Source organism: Solanum dulcamara, chromosome 11, assembly GCF_947179165.1.
Source record: "Solanum dulcamara chromosome 11, daSolDulc1.2, whole genome shotgun sequence".
Taxonomy (NCBI): domain Eukaryota; kingdom Viridiplantae; phylum Streptophyta; class Magnoliopsida; order Solanales; family Solanaceae; genus Solanum; species Solanum dulcamara.
Window position 1 is genome coordinate 29,557,040 of NC_077247.1, and position 23,650 is coordinate 29,580,689.

General features: G+C 37.0%; 1 protein-coding gene and 1 pseudogene across 3 annotated transcripts; one reads left to right on the forward strand and one right to left on the reverse strand.

Annotated features, from left to right (window-relative positions):
• Positions 1–852: 852 nt before the first annotated feature.
• Positions 853–19,304, forward strand: LOC129874285 (calcium-dependent protein kinase-like). 3 transcript variants are annotated; one of them, XM_055949550.1, is made up of 9 exons: positions 853–940; positions 1,293–2,061; positions 4,091–4,234; positions 4,331–4,483; positions 12,591–12,703; positions 13,201–13,368; positions 13,464–13,591; positions 18,775–18,874; positions 18,957–19,304. In XM_055949550.1, the coding sequence occupies exons 2-9, from the start codon at positions 1,302–1,304 to the stop codon at positions 19,029–19,031; spliced, it is 1,641 nt and encodes a 546-aa protein (XP_055805525.1). In that variant the 5' UTR covers positions 853–940; positions 1,293–1,301; the 3' UTR covers positions 19,032–19,304. The 3 variants fall into 3 exon arrangements, with proteins under 3 accessions (XP_055805525.1, XP_055805522.1, XP_055805523.1); XM_055949547.1 differs by lacking the exon at positions 853–940 and adding an exon at positions 947–1,208; XM_055949548.1 differs by lacking the exon at positions 853–940 and having other exon boundaries at positions 1,215–2,061.
• A 1,461-nt stretch (positions 19,305–20,765) lies between these two features.
• On the reverse strand, positions 20,766–22,568 carry LOC129874286 (peroxidase 42-like; annotated as a pseudogene).
• Between the last annotated feature and the right edge of the window lie 1,082 nt (positions 22,569–23,650).

Sequence of the window (23,650 nt, forward strand, 5' to 3'; positions counted from 1 at the left end):
TACGTGCACTCACTAAGAAAGACTTTTGAATTAAGAAATCACAGTACATATAAAAATAAATCACGAATATCAATTTTACTTTTGCCTATTCTAGTTAAGTCGTCATGGTTCCCACAACCCTAGTTGTGGGACTAGCTATGCATAATTATAAGTAAAGAAACAAGAACTTGTGTATAATTTATGAAAAAATACTTACAAAGTGATAGGAAATCAACTCAAGAGTAAAATAAGTTAAACTAGCAAGCAAAACTTGATTTGATTCTCCAAAGATAGCTAAGAAACACAAGCTATCGCGTGGCTCCTTTAGCTACTACCCAGCGTGTGTTGTCAAGAAAACACGACTCAAAAATATAGTTTAGGTTGTGTATAATAGCCTTAGTAGCAGAAACGTGAGAGTAAGAATGAGAAAAGTGTACCCTAAAAATATAACACAAGAGGATTTTAGTGTTTTAAAATATATATGAAGTTAAAGTTTTAATGATTGGCTATCGAAGAATGAAAGAGAAAAAACCATCTATTCGTAAAGAATTTAATATTTATGCTCACAAAGTTTTCTTTCATATCTTTGTAAATTTTAAATGTTTTTTAATTTTTAATAATGTAGAATTTCTGTCCATGCAAATTAATATTATTATAAGTTTTAAATTATAACTTTAACCAATATGAAATTATATCTTTAAATATGAAATTATATCTTTAAGGTTAAAATTAAAGTCGTTTAATATTTGAAAAATATTTTAGTGAACCAATATTTATATTCGTGCTATTATAATATAGATGTATAAAAGGATGATCCAAAAGAGAGATTAAGTTATTAAATACTTTTTTTTTGTTAGAAAAAAAAAGGTTATACATACTTATGGGCACATTGGGCAGCAAGCAAGTGATACTGCGTTGTTTTCGCTAGTTTGGAGAAAGCTGTTAGAGGAAAACAAGAGAGGTATGAAAAAAGGAGAGTTGAAAGAGGAAAAACATTCAGATGCAATATGCAATGCAAACAATAAGCAGAGTTTAATCCCCTTGGCATTTTCTGATCCTCCCTTTTCAACTTTGCCACTCAATGTCTCATTTTTTGGGTCTTTCTTACAATCCCAAATCTTGATTATTGATGTAATCGAACAAATTGACATAGTCAAATTCTTTCTTGTTTATCCTAAAATCAAGAAAATCCACAAGCAAATGAAACAAACCGGGATAATCCCAAATTGGTATTCCTTCCATTCTATTTGAACATGCATTCAATATTGTCATAAAAAGGAATTCAATACAAAAATTCAATCTTGTTTTTATAGGTTGCAGAAATGGGTGGTTGTTTCAGCAAAAACAAATATACACAACGAGATGGTAAAGGTAATAGGCCAAGAACAAGAAGAGGGAGCACTGCTGCATATCAACATTACAAGCATCCAGTTTATTATCATCCAAGACCACCTCAAGAGAGGCCCTATATGCCCCAACGTCCACAAAAACAACAACAACAACAATTACATGCACAACAAGTTACTGTGAAAAGTACTCAACCAAATATTCAAGTAATACAAAGAATTGAGCAAGATACCATTTTGGGTAAGCCATTTGAAAACATTAAAGCACATTACACACTTGGGAGAGAATTGGGTAGGGGTCAATATGGAGTCATTTATCTTTGTACTGAGAGTTCTACTAGGCAGCATTATGCTTGCAAGTCTATATTGAAGAGGAAGCTTGTGAGTAAGAAAGAGAGGGAGGATATTAAGAGGGAGATTCAAATGATGCAGCATTTGAGTGGACAACCAAATATTGTGGAATTCAAAGGTGCTTATGAAGATCAGTATTCAGTGCACCTTGTGATGGAACTTTGTGCTGGAGGGGAATTGTTTGATAGAATTATTGCCAGGGGATATTACTCTGAAAAAGATGCTGCTGATATTATCAGACAGATAGTGAATGTGGTCTATATTTGTCATTTTATGGGTGTTATGCATAGAGATCTCAAGCCAGAGAATTTCTTATTGACTAGTAAGGATGAACATACAATGATCAAGGCTACTGATTTTGGGCTTTCTGTTTTCATTGAAGAAGGTGATATTCTTGCCACTCACTATTTTAATTGAAGATTCAAGTTATATACACTGATGGTATAAAGATTTGTTTTCACTATCAGTCTAGTTTTAACCAATGATAGTAGGTTTGCCACTAATTTTATCAGATTTGTCTTATAAATGATTGGATTGTCCAAACAAATATGTTTCTACAGTGCTAGTGCAAAGAACTTATACTCTTTAGTTATTATTGTTAAGATTTTGTGATAAATTCGTTGTGTTTCTGAGTCACCAACTTGGATTAGGTGTCTTTTCACGTACTTCTCAGCCTTCATTACTACTAGGTTTTTCTGTCAATGTATAATGACAAGTTCTTTTTTGTTCCTGGACACTAACAGTAGGATCTAAGTGAAGTTTTTCTAAATGAATTTTTTTGATAGGTGTACCATCTAAATTAAGCTCAGAAGAGCGACCAAGTCTTTTATGGAAATGTATTTAGATTATTATGCCTTAAAAAGAATGGAATACCTCCATCTTACTCTCCTAGTTCTTATATTAGTACCTAAGAGGAATAGTTATGAATCATGTACCACTGCAGAGTACTTTTAAAATCAAAGTTGTATCATTCACCTACTTGAGGCTTTTAGCTAGTATTTCATGAGACATTTGACCAAGAGTACCAGATAGTCTAAATGCATTTTTTCAGATGAGAAGAAATCACCTAATGTTTTTATCTCTACTGCGATTTGAACCTGAGACCTCATGGTACTCAACTCACTTCATTGACTACTAGGCTACAACCTTGGATGCATTAATTTGAATGGATTTCATAACTTATGTTTCGCCTGCCAGGTTAAACAATATTTATGTTACTAAATCCCCCAAATAAGTGTTTAGCATAGAACACTAGTCCAATATGTGCCATATACTGGAAAATAATATTTCACTGAACATTTTGTAAAACCCTAATCAGATGATTCAATGGTGTGAGCAAGACACCTATGCTGTGAAATACTAAAAGTTTCTTCTTCTAGAATTAAGGCATCTCTGTATCGGTTATGTATTTTGAGGGAAAACAGGAATAGAAGGTTCACTTTTAAGCTGTGAAGAAGCTGATGGAAAACTCGTTTATGGAAATCAATGGCACAATAGTAGCCTTTTTTTCTTTAAATAAAATTTGTCAAACACTATGTCTAATTGAATGTCAAAATCAAAAGGCACTTTCTTTTTCCTCTTTTTGACAGGCATTGTTTGATCTATAACAGAAAAAAGAGATAAACCCCGCAGATAACTTATATGCAGGAATTAGAAAAATCAGTCTGGCCCATTATATTATCATCAGAAAAACAACCAGTCAAGGAAGAGTGAGGATAAATTAGATCCAAAATTTCATGATCTAGAGTTAATGAGGGAAGCTTTTGCTATAGTAGACATGAGATTGTATGGATTATCAGCTATTCTGATCCCAGACGGATTATTACAAACTTACAAGGAGGACTACTTCTAAACACTTCTATAAGACCTATTAGCTAGAACAAAATTTACTAACAACATTTCATGATGTCAACCAACCAAGTTATCCTTGGATGAGTTTGATGTTCATGTGGTAACCTGAACTAGTTGCATTGACAAAATATTAAGTAAATGAAAGAATTCAAAGTTAAAGTTACTAATACGTAAAATAAACACCATAGTATTACCTATTAAGTTACTAAATATGTATTACTTCATATCACGTCGCCAACACCCTCTCTCACCTCTTTCTCTTTATAGGATAATTAATAGGTGTACTTCACAGGAAATCCTCTTCTCTTGCAATCCAAGTTTCTTTGGGTGCTCAATACTCTATTTGATTCCATAAACCACTAAATGTGCTTCTCTCATAACAGATTTGTTACCTCTATCAGTTCCATGTGCACTTCTTGACAGTGTATCGATGATCCCACAATGCTTTTATTTTGTTTCTAAAGCAGTTGTCAAGCCATTGTTGGCTTAAACTATCCTTGTTTCCTGCACCCTGTTGTTAGGATCTACATAATTCAAATTCATGTTTTATTTATTGATTTCAGGTAAGGTGTATCGCGATATAGTTGGTAGTGCATACTATGTAGCTCCTGAAGTATTGAGGCGCAGTTATGGAAAGGAAGCAGATGTATGGAGTGCAGGTGTTATTTTGTATATTCTGCTTAGTGGTGTACCTCCATTTTGGGATGGTAAGGACAGAGATAAAAACATAATAAGATACTATAGTCTGTACTGGGTGTTATTTTCTGCATTTCTCTATTAACATGTCTTGCCAATCTTTTCAGAAACTGAAAAGGGAATATTACGTGCTATACTAAAAGGAGAAATTGACTTTCAAAGTGATCCATGGCCATCCATATCAAATAGTGCCAAGGATCTTGTTCGAAAAATGCTAACACAGGATGCAAAAAACAGAATCACATCAGCAGAAGTTCTTGGTATCTCTCTCTTCTTTTTGTGTAATCAAAGCCTACACTGTGATCTTCTCGTTTTATATAGTACTTAATCGCCACAATGTGGTTTTATATAGGCATGGAGAGCAATCATGGGTATTTTGGTCCATAGCATGACTATATATTATATATTGCCAGAGCACTAGACACTACTTCATAGACACCCTAGGACTTTTGAACGCTGTGCTCTGATACCAAGTTTGTGATGCCCCGAGAGGGTACCTAGGCGTGACCGGCACTCGAACACCATTATTGGTCCCCAAGCGAATTACTTGGTCCGATCACTCATTCAATCACTGAGCAGAAGACTCAATGTGAAATTAAAAAACATTCAAGTGGGCTAACCAAATCAACAACTCAAAGAAGAATAATATATTTAACACAAATCTCATCTCAACTCCATATCAAAGAATAGTTTTGAAAACCAAAACATTTACTCAACACTATCACTATCTGTCTGTGAAGCCTCACTATCAAAAGGTGCCAATGAAAAGTTCATGGCTACCCAAATCTAGAAAACAAGGGAAATACTCAAAGTAAAAAGATAACAACTCAAGAGTGCCTCCGGACGCAACGAGGACTCACCAAAACTGAGAGTAGAAATGATCTTCAGCGATGCGCCTGTTGAGGATCTCTAACACCTGTATCTGCATCATGAAATGATGCAGGCCAAATGGCGTCAGTACATGGAATGTACGAATATGTAAAATAGCTGGAAAGAAAATACAATCATCAAACTCGATATCAAGTAACTCAACTCAAGGTGACTCCAATCAACTCAAATGACATGCAAGTTTGTAGTAACAATGCTTTGAAAGTAGACTCAATGATATGCGACTCAACCAAATCAAACCAATCATTTTAGGAAATTTCTCTAACCGACAACCATCACTTATGAGCTAGTGATGATACAACGCTTTGCACTGTTGTTGCCGCAGCCATCCAATACCTTGCCAGGGTAAGTTACGATCAACCTCAATTGATTCATAATCAATCAAAGTCCATCGTTTTGGGACTTGAGAGGCATGACCTCTATCCTACGCTGGCTACGTAGTTTATGAGATTCGAGATATTATTTACTCTTATCCAAATCGGTGCTCAATACTACTCTAAAAAAGACTCAATATACTCATATACTCAATCAATCATTATGAACAAATCAACTCATGTAGTCTCATTGGACTCTCATCAAACTCAACTTATCTCAATCATCAAACTCTTTCAGTTAAAACATGCTTTCGACTCATTCACAACTCCTTAAGACTCTACCTCAAATCAATCATTTAACTCAATACTCAACTCATTTAGACTCAATATTCATGTTCTTTCAATCCTCAATCAAATATGCATAAACTTGGTTTAAAAATCATAGTTCGTTAAATGCATGAAAATCATTCTTCTTATCTCAAAATTCATGTATATAATGCAACAATCATCAATTCAGCTGGGGTTCATGGGAAGGAAATCATGAACAGTCAATTAAGAACTCAAATCATAAGAATCAACATGATATATTCATATATATGTATAGAACTCGATAAGGAATTACAAAACAACTCAAGAACTCAATCAAATGGGATTATAACTCACACTCAATCTCAATTCTAACGAAAGCAATATATAGCGCACGTGGACAAACTCAGTCCAGCGTTATGGTTAGCCTTACATACCTAGAAATCGAAGAACAATTGAAACTTGAAGGATGGAAGTGAACGCTTGAACCCTAGTCTCTTTCTCCTCTCCAATCCTTGATCTCAATTAATCTAAGTGTTAATGAGAGTCTAGTCGTTTAAGGTACTGATAAGGGACTCAAAATAGTCCCAAAACGTCGAGATTTTAGTTTGGGAAGGGTGGAAAAAGACCGAACTACCCTTCATTAAAACTATTTCAGGCCGTCTACGGGTCGTAGAGTCTTCTAAGAGTCGTAGAAGACCATTTGTAGAACTTCATCTAGGATAGGGCTTGGGGTCTACAGACCATTCTACGAGTCGTAAGACCCAGTCGTCGGTTCTGGGTGCACATTCCAGTAGCTACTGGAATGTGTCACAAGATTTACGAATTGACCCTATAGGTCGTAGACCCTTCTACAGGTCATAAGGATGGCTCGTAGAAACTCACTTGGACTCCTGAAATTGGCTAAGTTCAAGGGGTTCTACGAGTCCTTTATACGGCTCGTAGAAATCTTTAGGAGTTAAGGTCATTCGTAGGAAGGGTCTTCAAAATTTCACCAAGTGTTGGAGGGACACGACTCGTAGAAATTCCTACGGATCGTAGGTGACACTCGTGGTCCACTGGATCAGTCCATTTCTCAATTTTTTTTCTCATGGTCCTCGAACTCGGTCTAAGCTAGAATAACACGGGGTGTTACACCCACAATGGCTTGTGCCTTCGAACTAACAGTCTGAACATAGGATGGACTCTTCTTCAACTTCAGTCCAAATTTTGCCACAACTTTGATATCCACAAACGTGTGAGTAGCTTTGGTATCCACCTTTGCCACAACACGCTTGCCATCAACCTTCATCTCGATATGAATAAGTGAAGCATGTGGATTAGAAGCCTTTGAAGACTCTCTAACAGCATTAATCAAAGTGAGTTGGTTAAATGACAAACCCAAAGGATTCTCCAATGTAACAATTACTTCCTGTTCACCCTCATCTTTTTCCAGATTCCCAGCAAGCATAGCATTCGCCCTTTCTTGATTTGGACAAGACTTGGCCAAATGCGGACCACTACAAGTCCAACAACCCTTAGGATTCCCTTCCTTGCCCTTGTTCTTGTTGTTCCCGTCCTTCATTGACGCCTTCCCCTTATCCACATATTCCTTCCAAACTTTCTTCCTCCATTCCCATTTCTTCTCAACCTTTTCTTAGATTTCAAAGTAGAGGGAACTTCAGAAGTTGGACGAATCGAGCGATAATCAACCAAGGAGTCAGCGGCAGCAATTGCACCCGACAAATCTTTTACATTCTGCCTCCTTAGTTCATTTTTGGCTCAGCCTTGCATTCCCAAAATGAAGTTATGTAACTTGTCCTCATTAGACATATTTTGGATGTCTAACATCAAAGAAGTAAACTCCTTGATGTAATCACAAACGGACCCATTCTGCCTAGTCTTTTCAACCGGTCTCTAGCAATCCATGAAGCATTACTGGGAAGGAAATGGTCCCTCATTTCCTTCTTCTACTTGGACCAAGTATCGATCCTAGGCCTGCCAACACTCTCATCATCCGCATTCCTGGTACTCCACCAAAGTTTCGCATCACCCATCAAGTACATAGTGGTGATGTTCAACTTATCGTTCTTAGCAACACGGCCAGTTGTGAAGTACTTCTCCATATCCCAAAGGAAATTTTCGAGTTTCTTGACACTTATAGCACCACCAAAAGACTTCGGTTCAGGGATCTTAACTTTAGAGGGTTCCCCACGTGTTGGTCCAGATGCAGCAACAGCCCGACGCAGCACCATAATTTCTGCATGAAGATTTTCATTTTCCTTCGACAGATCTTCAATCCGCAGGCTTGCTCCTTCACAAAAACTTAATATTTCTAACAGTTGGTGCTTAGTCTCAGTGCGAGACTGACCCATCTCTGGCTGAAATACTTCAATTTCAGTTTTAATACCCTGAATCTGAGTGAGTAAGTCCACCAGATTTGGATCTTCCCACCCTTCGTCTGTCATACCAACGAATGCCTCAACTCATCTCACATGTTCACGTAAACAGGGGTGATATTTTTCTTCGACACCACTGCTAGGTAGCCAAGCCACACACTCCCAACTTCAGCCTCACAACACATACACAAATCTGTCTAAGTCCTTAGAATGTTTTTCTTAGGCAACGTAGTAATGTAACAACACAAGAGCATACAGGAATACTTCCCAACCTTTATTAATATCACATATAAACAAGGTAAAGGCTTCAAAATTGACTAAGGCACAGAACACTCTCTTGCTGCCTTAGTCGAATTTCTGCCCCATTTAAAATTCTGCACAAGGGCTATAAAGATTTTCTCAACTAACAAACTTTCCCATACTCCCCTTGAGCAACAAACTCCTGTGATAGCTTCATATGTACCTCTTCATGGAGATCACCATGCAGCAGGAACACATTCTTGAAATCCAACTAATTTAAAGCCAATGTTGAGAAGCAACCAAAGAAATAAGCAAACGGATAGAGGGGAACTTCACTACCAAGGAGAAGGTATTGGAGTGATTCACCCCATAAGTCTAAGCATAGCCTTTAGCCACGTGTCTGGCCTTAAGTCTCGCTATAGAGCCATCTGAATTAACCGACTGCAAAAATCCACTTGTATCCTACTTCTCTTTTTCCTTTGGGTAAATCCACCAAATTCCAAGTGTGATTTTTATCTAAAGCATGTATCTCCTGAAGCATTGCATCATGCCATCCAGGATGAGTCAAGGCTTCCTTCACTATTTGGGGGATAGAGATAGAGTCTAGAGAGGCAATCAAAGAACTAGATGCAGGAGATAAATGGTCATAAGAAACAAAGTAAGAATAGGTAGATTTGCACTGGCGTGTACCTTTTCTTAATAGCAATAGGAAGTTGTAGATTTTCGGAAGGATCAAGTGGGGGAGGATCTGATGATGAAAGAATTGATATAGGACGTGTATCATCAGTCTCTCGCCTCCTCGAGCAAACTTGAACCATTGGCGATCGTACTAGTGAAGATGAAACATGTGATGAAGACTCAGTAGTTGATTGGTTCTCAATAGAAGTACTAGGAGATGAAAGAACAACATCATCTGATTGTTCTATCAAAGCACGAGTAAACTGATAGACTAACCACTCATCTTTCTCCCACTGACTTGTAGAAATGAAGGTGATTAAATGAATAGTGTAGTCTCTAAAAATACCACATCAATTGACACCAAATATTTGCCAAGTTGAATAGAATAACACCAATACCCCTTTTGAAGGTAAGAATAGCCCAAGAAAACACACTTCAATGCCTTGGGTCCAACTTGGTAACAAATTGTCGAATATCTCGAACATAGCATGTGTTTCCAAACACCCTAGGCTCTGCTAGAAATAGTGACTTCCTTGAAAGACAACATTGTAAGGAGCATCACTAGCAAGCACGCCAGATGGCATGTGATTAATTAGAAAACAAATTGTAGAGACTGCATCGGTCCAAAATTGTGTAGGGGCTTTCATTTGAAGAAAAAGTGCCCCAACTGTCTCAAGTAGATTTATGTTCTTCCTCTTAACAACTCAATTTTGAGAGGGTGTATCAACACATGAAGACTGATGGAGAATACCATGTTGTCTCATCTAGGATTGAAATAATTTTGACATATTCTTTAGCATTATCACTTCTTAGAATTCGCATCGAGGCATTGAATTGAATTTTGACTTCAACACAGAGGGCAGAAAAGTGAGTAAACACTTCGGATTGACTCTTCATGAAGTAAATCCTAGTCATTTGAGAAAAATTATCTACAAAGGTGACAAAGTATTTATGCCAAAAACAACAGGACATGGTTCCCAAACATCAAGATAAACTAGCTCAAAACTCAAAAGTTGACTCAACTCGCTTATTAACCCTTGGGCCTAACGAGATGCAATGGTGTTTGCAAATTGACATCACTCACATTCCAATAAAGAAATATTCTGAAACTGGAAGGATGTCCGAATCGAAAATGTGCTTCAAATGGAGACACGACACTGGAGCATGCAACAGACCGAGACTCCCATTTATTAAGGATGTAGAAATCATCAAATACATGTCCTTTATCAATAACCTCATTTTTTCTAAGATATCAAAATAGATAATGAATGGATAAGAATGAGATATAACAATTAAGGTCTGTAAGTTTACTAACTGAAATCAAATTAAAGGCCTTCATTGGTAGACTTAATACAGATGAAAGGGTAATCGAGGAGGTTGGTTTAACAGTTCCAGATCCCATACTGTTATAAGTTGATCCATCAACTACAGTAACCAGAGAAGGTGCTTTGTGTGATTGAAAGCTAGAGAAAATATAAGGATTACTTGTCATGTGATTTGTGGCACCTGAATCAATGACCCACTTATTTGAAGCCGTAATAAGACACATTTTATCTGACTTAGCACATGCAGTAATTAAATCATTTTCGCCTCATAAAGTTTTTTCATTCGTCGTCAAAACTTCAACATAATGGTCGTGTAAAGTTAATTGCTACAACTCATCATATAAAGTTCAAACTCATCTGTCGTCAAAAGTCGACCGTATAGTTCCTCATTAAATTATAAAATCCTTTTTCTCAATCCGTATAATCGACATGCTCACATATATGTTTATCTCCTTTAAATAAGAAAGTCGCGTTTAAGAAATAACTCAAAATTCAATTGCAAGTAAATTGTGATAATTAAGTGGTGCCACTCAAACAATAAGATTCATTTCAAGCTAATCAGATTTTTCGGGGCACTACTGTTGTTCTACTTGTTTATAAAGTTAAATAATAAAGCATGCTCTAAAGTTTCCAAACAAATCATCAACACTATCTCTTTTTAATTCATCTTGAACTGAAGCTTAAAATAAAGTATTTCACAAATATCAATGCTGATCCGCTGTTTGCTGACGAGATTAATTTATTGTGATATCAATTATTAGTTAAACACTATTTTCTTTTTTTCCATATTATGTTTACACAATATTTTTTTAAAAATGAAAAAATATGTCGGAACGCCGTTTCATGAATGTTTCTTCCTTTACCAAAACTTATAGCAAGATATATATAGTTTTCCAACTTTCAAATATTAGGAACTAACTTAAAGAGGAGAACATATAAATGTTTCATATCATCTACCTGGCTAGTTTGATATTGAAGCTGAGTTTACAAAGAATTTAAGAATTTATTTGACATTTAAACCAAGCTGTTGCTGACAGGCAGATGATATTTATTCATGATATGATTATAATATTGGGAGCAAAGTAAGGGAGGAAAATATTTATTACTCAATGTGTTTGAGAGAGTTAGGGCCCGTTTGGTAGGCAATACTAATTAGAATAGTTCCTGAATTAAAATTTAGTCCTGCAAATACATTGTTTGGTTACTCTATTTAACTTAATTCATGGATTAGTTATACACCATATGAGGTCTTTTATCCCTAAAAAATGGAGGGATAACTTATCACGGGTTTAACAATGCTTGGCTAAGACCCTAAATGACTAAACTATCCCCCAATCCCCTTTCCTAAATTTCTTTTGTTATTTGATGTCCTTTTTAATTATATTGTATTGGTTATAAATGCCCTTTTTAATTCTCCAAATCCGTTTCAGTGTAAGTTGATGATCTCACAAACTAATATTTTTTTCTCCATGTTTGGTTTGCTCTACTGGGTTGATTTCTTTTGTTTTTTTTTTCAAAAATGTAGTTCGTCAATTAGCCACTTGAACTATTTGTTTTCAATTAGCCACTTGAACTATTTGTTTTCAATTAGCCACTTGAACTATTTGTTTTCTTTTTTTAATAAGCTTTAGGTATTTGAACAATTTAAGTAGCCTTAAATCTATGTTAAGATTAAGGTATATTTGACCAACAAAAGATTAGATGATTTATTTGATTTTACTATTGTTTACCGTCTTTGCAGTTAAAAGTAGATGGTCTATATTTTTTAAATTGAAAATTGATGTTTTGTGAATGATCAATTTATTAAGATGACAATTATTTACCCTCAAATAATTCAAGTGAGAAAAGCAAAATGAGTAAAAAAGTGTTGCAAAGATGGATGGGTCTCCATAAGCGCATAATTGTAAAAAATTTTGTTGTAGAATTTTAAATCAAACACAATACATGGTATATCTAGCTATTAACACAATGAACCAAATACTTGATAAAAAATAATCTCTGCATTACTAATCCTTGTATTACTAATCCCTGCATAACTTGTCTTCGTACCAAACGTCCCCTTACTGTTTAGATTAAAGTAAGGTGAAAAAGGTTATGTACACCTTTTTAAGCTTAGAGTTGTATAGTTGGTTGGTCTACATATTTGGGAGTTGGGGGCTTCACTTGCTTGGAGCTTGTTTAGTATGCTGGAATTAAATTATGCGTCCTCCTTAATATTCTTTGTGCTTGCTTCTACAGAACATCCATGGCTTCAAAGTGGAGAAGCATCAGACAAGCCAATAGACAGTGCAGTGCTCTCGAGAATGAAGCAGTTCAGGGCAATGAACAAGCTCAAGAAATTAGCACTGAAGGTAGAATCTAACATTGCAACTATTATTTCTACATGACAAGTGGTATAATATTGTCTATGGATTGCCGTTACTTCAAATGTCTCTTTGACTTTCATCTTTGTTTCTTCAGCAGTAAAAGTGAGATGAAGCATTTTTCTTGGGGCTTGATGTAGAAAGTATAACTACAATCAAGCTGATGTTTCATCTCTTCAAGAAAGTTGTCACACAATTGGTTTAATTTTCCTTACTAAATAAAAACTATAACATTTACTGATTCTTTCCTTCACAAGATGTTTTTTGGGGTTGAACTAGGTCTTTGTTGATGTATTCTTTTCCTTCACAAAATGTCTGTCTATCAAAGAAATGATTTCATATCAAAGGTGGAGAATTTATAGTTTTTGCAGTTGGCTAACATGTATTTGTATACCTAACAAGGCAATGAAAGATATCATCAGTTTCCATTTTCCCTGAAGGTTTTCAAATTTCAACCTCCTGATATTTTATTAGTGGAATCCCAGGTCATTGCAGAAAATTTATCTGAAGAAGAAATTAAAGGTTTGAAAGCTATGTTTGCAAACATGGATACAGACAATAGTGGGACAATCACTTACGAAGAACTAAAATCAGGATTGGCCCGCCTTGGATCAAAGCTTTCAGAGGCTGAAGTTAAGCAACTTATGGAAGCTGTAAGTATGGTTCATTTGACTAAATTTATCTGTTTATTGGGCTTCCTGTCAGATTTCTTAGTCCTATGTATCCTTTTTATGGTTCTATATTTCAGGCTGATGTGGATGGAAATGGAACGATTGACTACATTGAGTTTGTTACTGCAACAATGCATAGACATAGACTTGAAAGGGATGATGATCTGTTCAAAGCTTTTCAGTATTTTGATGCAGACCAAAGCGGGTGAGTCCACAAAAGCAATCATAATTTCAGTGTTCCAAGCTTTTAGCTAAGTGTAGCTTATTCTAAAGCTTGGTAATTTTTCCATATGCCAATATGGATCAGTTAGGATAACTTTGGTGGGAGGAAAATGAAAATTAGATTTTAGCTTTGTATTTATTGAGTGTTTCCATTATGATGAATTGATGGAGACGTTTCCCTAGTTATGGTTCATGGGTCGGTTGGGTGTCATCCACAGTATGCTGATACTTGATTAGGAGGGGCCGGGGGGTTGGGGGGGGGGGGGCTGTTTCCAGCTGAGTCCTTTTTAATGCTGGACCTTCAGGATGTCTAACTGAGAGGTTGATTTAGCCTATGCTCTGTGGGTTCAACTGAACCCTCTATTTATATATATATATATATATATATAATCCTTGTGTGTGTGTGAAAAACTACAAAAATTTCAATGGATAATTAATTTTAAATCCATAATTCCAAAAGTACAATAACTTCGGTGTTAAACCCTTAATAGATTAAATTAATTAAGTTGAAATCATGAACCTACCACTAGTCTAACTGTATCTATGGACTAGAAGTGTCAAATGGGCGGTGTGGACTGAAATTGAGCAAGTTAAAATGGGCCGAATTAATAAATGGGCGGGGCTGAAATCAGCCCAAAAGTGAGTTGAGCTGAAAGGGTTACTTGACCTAAGACTCCGACCCGGACCCGAGACTCGACTCTGACTTGAGACCTAAGCCCCGACTTTGACGTGGAACCTGAGACCCCGGCCTTGCCTGACCCTGACCGAGACCTGACTGAGATTTGCCCCCGACACGTGACCCAAGACCCGACCCAGACATGGGACCTGAAACTAGACCCTAACCCGACACTTGGGATCCGACCCTGACCCAGGACCCTACCTTAACCTGGGACCCAATACTTGACCTTGACTTGGGACCTGAGCCCCAATCCATTAAAAAAATCAAAGTAAATTTTAAGGATTAAATTCAAATCAAAGTAAATCTTAAAAATGGGCTAGAATTGAGCTAGTATTGGGCTAAATTGAGGATCACTTTAAAAATGGGTTATGTTGGGTTGGGCTAAATCAACCCAATATAAAATTATGTTGTGCCCAACCCAAAATTTTTGGGTGGTTTGGGTGGGCAATCATTTTTTGGCCATATTTGACACACCTATGTAGGACCATGGATGGGATTGGCAATGGGTCGGTGGATAGATAGTATCTACAGGTAGGGGTTTGCTTCTATATGAGTAGGTGTTTTTCTGATATCTAGGCTGTTAATATTGCTGTCTTACCCGTCACCCCATAGTCAATAGAGCCTCATTATGGCATTTAAGATATGGTAATCCCCATCAAGAAGCCAATCATAGGATGATATTTGGTTGGTCAAACATATCAAGCCGGCCAAGTTCCACAAACCTGACGACCCCATTGAGCAATATGTTCCACATTTCAGTGGCTAGCTGATTGCGTGCATTTGTTAGCATTCATAATAACAGGGTACTGAATCTCAAACTGTTAAAGGTGCAAACTGATCATCCTCCCGATTCAACAGTTAATGTCCATAAGTATTTTTTACATATTGAGCCCTCTCTTGCACATTTTCTGAGCTTTCTATTGCTTTGTGAACTTTTCAAATAGTTCTTCTCCCTAAATTTCATGATATTTTTTTCATTGGCAAGTGAAAGGGGAATGGAAGAAGGAGACACGGAAAGAAGTTGTGGAAAAGGGTAAGACGATAGTTGATGCTGGATGTACCAAAGAATAAGGAAAATGCAACAAGGGTTGGTGGACCACATATTGCTAAGAATTATCCCTGTAGACAACGTGTGGATGCTACGCTTGCTTCACATAAGAACCGAGATGGTGAAGGGAGTGAAGTTGCTGCCCTAGTGAATGCTTTACAATTGCTGGGTACAATTACATTTTTGAATGCTACAGGTGATACCGTAATCCTCATTCCTTACTTATCCATATTGAAATGAAGATTGGGGACAAGAGTATAGTGACCATGGTTGTTACTGGAGTCACGCAAACCTTTGTTTCTGCCAAACTTGTGCATAAGTATGGGTTGACTGTGAGTAAATGTTTGTCATACATGAAGACTGTGAATGCCCAAGACCAAGCCATTGTGGGTATGGCTTATAATATTCTTATTTCTATTTGAAATTGGAATGGGAAGTCTAATTTGATGGTGATCCCATTAGAGGATTTTGAGGTGATCCTTGGTATTGATTCATGCAGAAAAATCGGTTGGTTCCAATGCCTCAGTTTGATGGTTCAATGATTATGCATGAAATGATGCCTAGTTTTTATTAATGTTACAATCCATATGGGGAAGAGAAAAAGAAAGAGAAAGGTGCTATGATTTCTTCCATGACTATTGAAAAAGGTTGGGAAAGGGGAGATGAGACTTTCCTTGCTGCCTTGGTTGAGACTAAACATGACGGCATACTTGAAGTGCCGGGCTGTGTTGAGCAATTGTTAAGTGAATTTGCCGATGTGATGCCGCCTAAATTGCCTAAGAACTTGCACCGCGGAGGGCAACTGATCACAAGATAGAAGTTGTTGTATGGTTCAATGCCCCCTGCACAACCACCTTATTGTATGGCTCCAAAAGAGTTTGGTGAACTGCGGAAATGATTAAAGGATTTACCGGATGCTGGAATTATTCATCCATCAAAAGCTCCATTTGATGCCCCTGTTTTTTTGCCAAAAAAACAGGATGGGACGCTTCGGATGTACAGGTATTACAATAATCAACCAAAGAGCCCGTCGCAACAATCGCGCCCGGGAGGTCTTTCACCTTGTGCCTCCTTAGTTCGTTCTGCGCCATGTCTGCATCCTAGAAATAAAGTTGTGCAATTTATCCTCATCCGACATGTTCTGCGTGTCCAACATCAAAGAAGAAAATTCCTTGATATAGTCGCGAACTAAACCCGCTGCCTTAGGCGTTTCAAACGATCCCTAGCAATCCATGATGCATTGCAAGAATTAGTCTCTCATCTCCTTGTGCATCTTTACCCAAGTATCAATTTTGGGTCTACCAACACTTCCATTATCTGCATTCCGAGTTCTCCAACACAGTTTCTCATCACCAGTAAGATACATGGTGATGATTTTATTTTTGTCATTTTAAGGCACCCCGGCAGTAGAAAATATTGTTCCATATCTCACAAAAAAATTTCCAATTCTTTAGCACTACGCGCCCGCAAATGCTTTAGGTTGTGGGATCTTAACCTTAGAACGTTCATCACTTCCTTGGCCGGTAGTAGCCATAGCCCTTTGAAGAACAAGAAGTTCAAGGTTAAGATTTTCATTCTCTTTCTTCAAATTCTCAATCTGAACATCAACTAGATCTCCCCTCAAACGATGGATTTGGGTTACTACGTCCACCATATCCACACATCATCAGTCACACCAACAAGTGCCTCCAACTTTGACAACTGTTTGCGTAGTTCTGCATTTGGGTTTCCTTTCGGCATAGACCAAAGCACAACTCTCGCTCTGATACCAGTTGTTACAGGGTCAATTTTTTTGCAATCAACAGTGCACGACAGTCACTCACACACAACAACTCATCCTTACACTTTTGTCTCTTTCGTTAGGGACTTGGGATTATTTTTGGACCTTAGTAAACAAAGCACACACAGAACTATAGGTATAATCACCCAACCTTTAATCACTCTCTTAGAATATACAAAGGATCTTGAGTTAGATGACTTACACCATAATCTGCCTTACCCAATAACAATACATACATAAAAAGGGCTGCCAGTGGTAGTTACAAGGGCCAGGGGCGTGCCTGGCACACGCCAATACTGCACAAAACAAGTAAACATGATCTGAAGCCACATCCCATGAACAGATAGCCTTCAGCCTTTTAGCACAACTGTCAATCGTGCCTTGCACATAGCACAACTGCTTTGTCCACCAGCAACAAGTACCAGGTAACTTTGTCCACCAAAGCTAGGGCAGATGGAAAGAAATCACCTAGTGTTTTTGTCTCTGTTGGGATCTGAACCTGAGACCTCTTGGTTTTCAACCCACTTTACTAACCACTAGGACACACCCTTGGACCTTGGATGCACATCTTCAGCACATGTTGATGACATTGCCACACCCTTACCAACAGACCTTTCCTTGTACACGTCTAGCACATGACAATGCACATACCACACCCATGTCGTCCCACTGATCTGCGTGCATGCCTTAGCTAGTTACATGCGCCTGTCCTTGCCTTTGCCTTTGCCCAAACTCAAGGCTGCCTTGCCATCGCCAAGGCACCTTTTCACAGTCATCTTGCCTAAGTGCCATTTGGTACACTTAGACACACAGTGCCAACATGAAAAAGCTCTGCATGTTGCTTCCAAAAATCCACACTTGCCGATGCCAAGGGGAACCATACAAGCTCTTTTCATTGTCTGTGCCTGGTGTCCTTCATGTTCCATCTTTAACAGCTAACACAGGGCATGTGCGGCAATGGTGTTGTGTGCAAGGCACGTGCAGCAGTTGTGTTAAAAGGATGAAAGCTATCTGTTCGTGGGATGTGTCTTCAAATCTGGCCCTGCCACTGGCATCCCCCATTATGTATGTATTGTTGTTGGCTAAGGTAGATTATGTTGTAAGCCTTCCAACTCGAGATCCTTTGCGTATTCTGAGAGAGTAATAAAAGGTTGGGTGATTTTACCCGTAATTCTGTGTGCGCTCTGTGTACTAATTTCTGAAAATAATCCAAAGTCCCAAACAAAAGTGTGAAAAGTGTAATACTGGCTTGCTGTGTGCAAGTGTCTGCCGTGCCGTGCAGGCTTTATAGGTACGCATTCTACTCTTGTAAACATGAGTAAGGCCCGACCAATTGACCTTTAAGCCAATTATTTTCGTAAAATGTGTACCTGTAAAGCCTTGAGTTGAAGAGGACAAATCCCACAGAGAAATAATAAGTGGGGTGCCAGCCGTCATAAGAAATCCATGAGATAGCATTTCATCGGTTTTGTTAAGGTAGGAGGGCTCTTTCTAGTACTAAATAGGGTCAAGTTAGATAATATGTTTCATGAATAACAAGTTAATCCTGCTTAAGAAATCCTTAATCTATGGACTTGGTAGGATCTGTCTCAGGCATTATGTTTCACAGATCACTCCCTTTGAGAAATTCACCTCTTTATTTTTGTTAATGTGATTCAGCTTCATAACAAAAGACGAACTGGAAAGTGCTATGAAGGAGTATGGTATGGGTGATGAGGCCACCATCAAGGAAATCATAGTAGAGGTGGACACAGACCATGTAAGTACTTTCTGATGCAATGTTTAACATTTGTAACTCTATTATGATAGTGGATTTTATCTATATTCTTTCACTTAAACAGGACGGTAGGATCAATTATGAGGAGTTCTGTGCGATGATGAGGAGCGGAACACAACCCCAAGATAAACTTTTTTAGTTCCTTGAAACAGTAACCTTGCAAGCAGAGATGTTCAGCAGCCAGCACAATGTAGAGAGCGGGGCTGCGAGAATAGAAGATTCAGAAAAAGCAGAAGAGGTATTCTTGATGTACTTGTTAAACCTGGTATCTCCAATCTATTTTTACTTGCTTTCACTACTTTGGAAAGCAGTTGGAGTACAGGAAACATTTTGGGGTACATCGAATTTAAAGCGGATATAACTAGTAAAATCATATATTTATAATTTATATTCATTCCACCCCAAAAAGAATGCAGTATTATTTTTTGCGAAATCGAACTGTTTTTCTTTGATTATGATTTTTACAAATAATTTTAACATTTTTAACAAAAAGAAATTTTGATTTATAGTACTTAAGAAATCAATATCTGAATATACAATGAGAGTTAAATTTGCTGATCTTGAACATCATATCGTGCTTTCATTGTTTTGTCACAGAGGAACCAGTTTCTTTGTCATGCACAGATCCAGTAGTAATTTGTGCATTCTAATTTATTTGATATTCAAAGGAAACAGATTTAACCTTATTATTTTGATTATAATAAAATAAAGAACCTCATATCTTTTATGTTTCTGAAGTTGCGTAAGGTCCTGGAAATTTAAAATGAACATGTGAAGGGGATGAAAAGTGTATGTTGACCAACAAACTTAATTATTGTAATTAGATTATCTTAGTTCTTCAACCTCTGTATAGTTGACTAATTTGCATTCAGCATGCCGTTGTATTTCTATTGTCAATCGTGGAACTGGGTGCTTTTCATAACCAATTAACCGGTTATTTCACAGAACTGCTTCTGTTAAGCCTTTTACTGAACCTAAAAATACTGATGTTCACAGAAGCAACAAATCCCGAACGCCCAAAAGGACAAAGTAAAAAGTGCTTGAGCTAGCTTTACCTTATTCTTTTCCTCATTGCATCAACCCTCATTAAGTTGAAATGAGAAGAAACAATATCAGCATGCATGTTTCAATCTAAATTTTGTCGACTTTTGTTTGAGGAAATGATTATCCATTTTAAGATCAAAACTTCTAAGGTGGTCAAAACATTAAAGGGGATGTTCAGGTAATCAAAGAGTTAGAGCAACAGCTCTGAAAAACAAGGTTCCAACTAGACAATGCGAAATTAGGTGAGTTCTTCTAAGAAAGTAAACAATCCATCAGAACTCAAAGTTAAGCTTCTCTAGCAAAACCCACAAGATAGATTGAAGCCTTTTGCATCAGATATAGACGGATGGGTGGATGACCTTTCTGAATATTTGGTGTTCTGGTCTTACCACATTATCAACCTATAACTAGCTTATGAGTGTATTGGTGCATATTAGTATGCCTTCTCTATTGAACTAAGAACTTGCTCAATAGATAAGTACGTTGTGCCCTTACAATGTCATCTCTCAATTCTTGGAAGGAAAATTCCAGATTGCGATGAATTGATAGTGCAAAAGTTCCATTACATTTCATGGACAAGATGTACTTTTATCTAGCACCTGTCTAATAGTGTCTTTGCCTCTTAGTTGTCTTCAATAAGTATTGATAGTGTCAGATGATTTCAACTTGCCTATCTCCTCTACTGCATTCGAGTCCTCTACTTTTAATAGCACTCAAGGTCATAATCTAATGATTGAGAAAATGGGAATGAAGGGTCATAATCCAATACAAAGTTGATGGAATCTGCTTCGTATCTTTATTGATAAAGAGAGGGAACAAATACCTTTTTCTATCTTGGTCCATCTCCAACATAAAGCTTACAGCCTAAAGTGGCAGCTGTTGAGAAACTTACAAAAGCAACTGGGAATCTAATGAACATGGTCACTACTACTTCCATAAACTATTTTAAACTAGTCAGACTTGCTCGTTAAACAAACTCCAACTGGGAAACACCACCTTATTTCTATATTGTCTCTGTCCTCTCCTCACATACATAATTGAAAGGGAGGGTACAAGTAGTAGCAAAAGCAAGTTCCTAGTGCTTGTTGGCTAGATTGCACTGCTTTCTGATCTCACCCTTTGTGCCTGTGAGAGGGTTTTTCTCAGAGAGAACAGTGATGGCTCTTGCAAATTCCTTGAAAAAGTAGTCTTGGCTCTTTGCCATTTTCTTTACATAGAGTGGTCCTTTTACCTACAGCTAGTTGGTTTCCACCAACATCAATCCCTTGTCCAATATGTTCCTGTAGTAGTTGTTGTCTAGCTTCATGGGTGTGCCTCTGTCATTTCTCACATAATGCATGGCCTTTGAGTCAGGGATTGAATCTGGCATTTCTTTAGAATGTAGGATACATGTTCAAGGTTGAGTTGAGTGTCCACTTGGAGATATAAACGCTGAACCAACTTAATACAGTGTTTTGGGAAGTACACACTGTGAGCTCCTGCAAGAGAAATGTGAGATAATTAACTTATTATCTTTTTTCTGTGTCTTAATAATTGACCAGAGAATTAGGGTTTTGTGTGTTCAAGCCGTGAAGAAAAACATCTATCAGAAATATAAGATAAGGATACGTATAATTGCAGTGTGGTTTGGTTCTTCCCATGACCTCATGCATAGAGTTTGGTGCACCAAACTGTCGTTTTTTTTTTAATCTAATAATTGATCCAAGAAATTCAAGGTTTTGTGGAATGTGCATAGTATACGTACCAAGGCAAACAACTCCAGGAGTGTTCAATCCAATATTGGCAAATCTCTCAAGCACAACACTAATATTTTCATTGTGGTCTGGGAGGTGTTGCTCAAGAATATCTGCTCTGCTCCTCCTGCCATTCTTCCTTCCAGTTTGAGTGGGATGTAAGGCCCTCCTAGCTGTGCACAAGACCATTACATAACATTCAGGAAAATTCAGGATAGGTTTTGTAGATTCAATTGAACCCTTTATTTCAATTTGAACTATGTACACATGCAAAAAGAAAGAAAAAACTTAAGAAGTGTATGCATATAAGATCGAACTCTGTGAACCCACTGACTCAAGATCTTGAATTCGTTTCTAATATTAACAGTAGGTGACTCTACGCTAAAAAATAACAAGATTAACTTCCAGCAACAATTCCATCTCTACCAGAAAAGACAAGAATATCAGCACAGGAAACAATATCAGGGCATTCCCTTTCTACAGCTTCCTTAATTGTCTCAATGTATCTGAAGTTTCTCAATCCTGTCTGTCTCCTTCTCATACAGCATCCCCCTGGTTGAGTCCAGCAGCAATAAAGCATCACATGACTGCACCCACAAAACGATTAAAAATGCCAACTTCTTAAACTTAAATGTTCATCAAAATGGAGAAAAGAGAGATTATTTGTACCTCCACGAAGTCAGGGAAGATGTTCCTGAGCCAAGAAAATGCAGTGTTCTTGTGTTGTTTGTAGAGAAGCTTGACTTTCTCTTTGATAATATCTCCAGCTTGTGGGCATGTGTCCCTGTAATAGTCCATAATAAGGGCAGAATTATTATCCTCCTCCTCCTTTGCAACTGCAGAGAGAGCTGAAACTAACAGCACAGCAAAGAAGAGAGCTTTAGAAGCCATTGGTTTTACCAATGCACTCAGCTGAGAGAGACAAGATCCTTGATCCCTAACTACTTATAAATAAGCATAAAAGCTGAAGGACACTGCCAACAAAAAAAGTAGACCTCTTATTTCCCTTTGTTCTTAGCGCTCGTTTGGACATGATTTCAAATCATAATTTAAAATTAGTGATACGAAATCATGTTGATTTAAACTTGGAATTATTAAGTTAATTTTTTGATAAACATATAAGCCCGACAATTTGTGAAAACTATCAAAACTATCCCAACTCTTATACAATCTTATCGGATGAAGAAATCATAGTTCATAAACGAGGTATTAGAATATCCTAAGCTGCCGTATTTATAAATCGCATATCTCCATATTTATTTTATAAATAAATGTTTGTCATTACATGTTATTATTTTCAAATACACAAATTTTTACAAAGATTCACTGATCCAAAAAATCAACAATAGTATTAATTAGTTATTCTTTAATATAATCGTGGCACATGATATGGACAATCTATTCATGTCGAGCATGCCTTTTTTTTTTTACATAATTTAAATTGGGAAAAAACTCAAATATGTTATCAAACTTTCAGAATGACTCAGTCACACCGCCCATTAATATATAGTTGGACTTATTTATGCCATTGTCGTGACACATTTCGTTCATTTGTGCGACTAAACCACTAACAAAGTCCTATTACTATCGGATTATGCATGTGGCATCATCTAAACCCTTCATTACTAATCAGCCTTACTCCCTCTCACCTCTTTTTTACGAGTGACATATGTGAGACATTTCAGGCATATTTGAGCTTTTTCTTGATCTCTTACAATACATGACTCTCTTGGGTACATAACAAAACTAATGTTATTTTTCTATTTATCATTGATGCATGACATTCAACATTGTAGAATCATATTCTTATATAAACACTTCATTTTTTTCCTTCTAATTTTGTGTAATAAACTTATAATTTTATGTAACAAACTTATAAGGACAAATGTATCCCTTATAATAACAAGGAACACAAATTTTACATGGAAAAATTATACTCTCTTATTAATTGGATATGCATTTTATCTTTACACTATATCAC

What these genes read in the sequence shown, in the direction of transcription:
- LOC129874285 (XM_055949550.1), top strand. Translation starts at nt 1,302, where the DNA reads ATGGGTGGTTGTTTCAGCAAAAACAAATATACACAACGAGATGGTAAA. An exon ending in TCAAGAAATTAGCACTGAAG is followed by an intron (nt 12,704 to 13,200) that starts GTAGAATCTAAC and finishes GTGGAATCCCAG; the next exon opens with GTCATTGCAGAAAATTTATC. An exon ending in TAGAGGTGGACACAGACCAT is followed by an intron (nt 18,875 to 18,956) that starts GTAAGTACTTTC and finishes TCACTTAAACAG; the next exon opens with GACGGTAGGATCAATTATGA.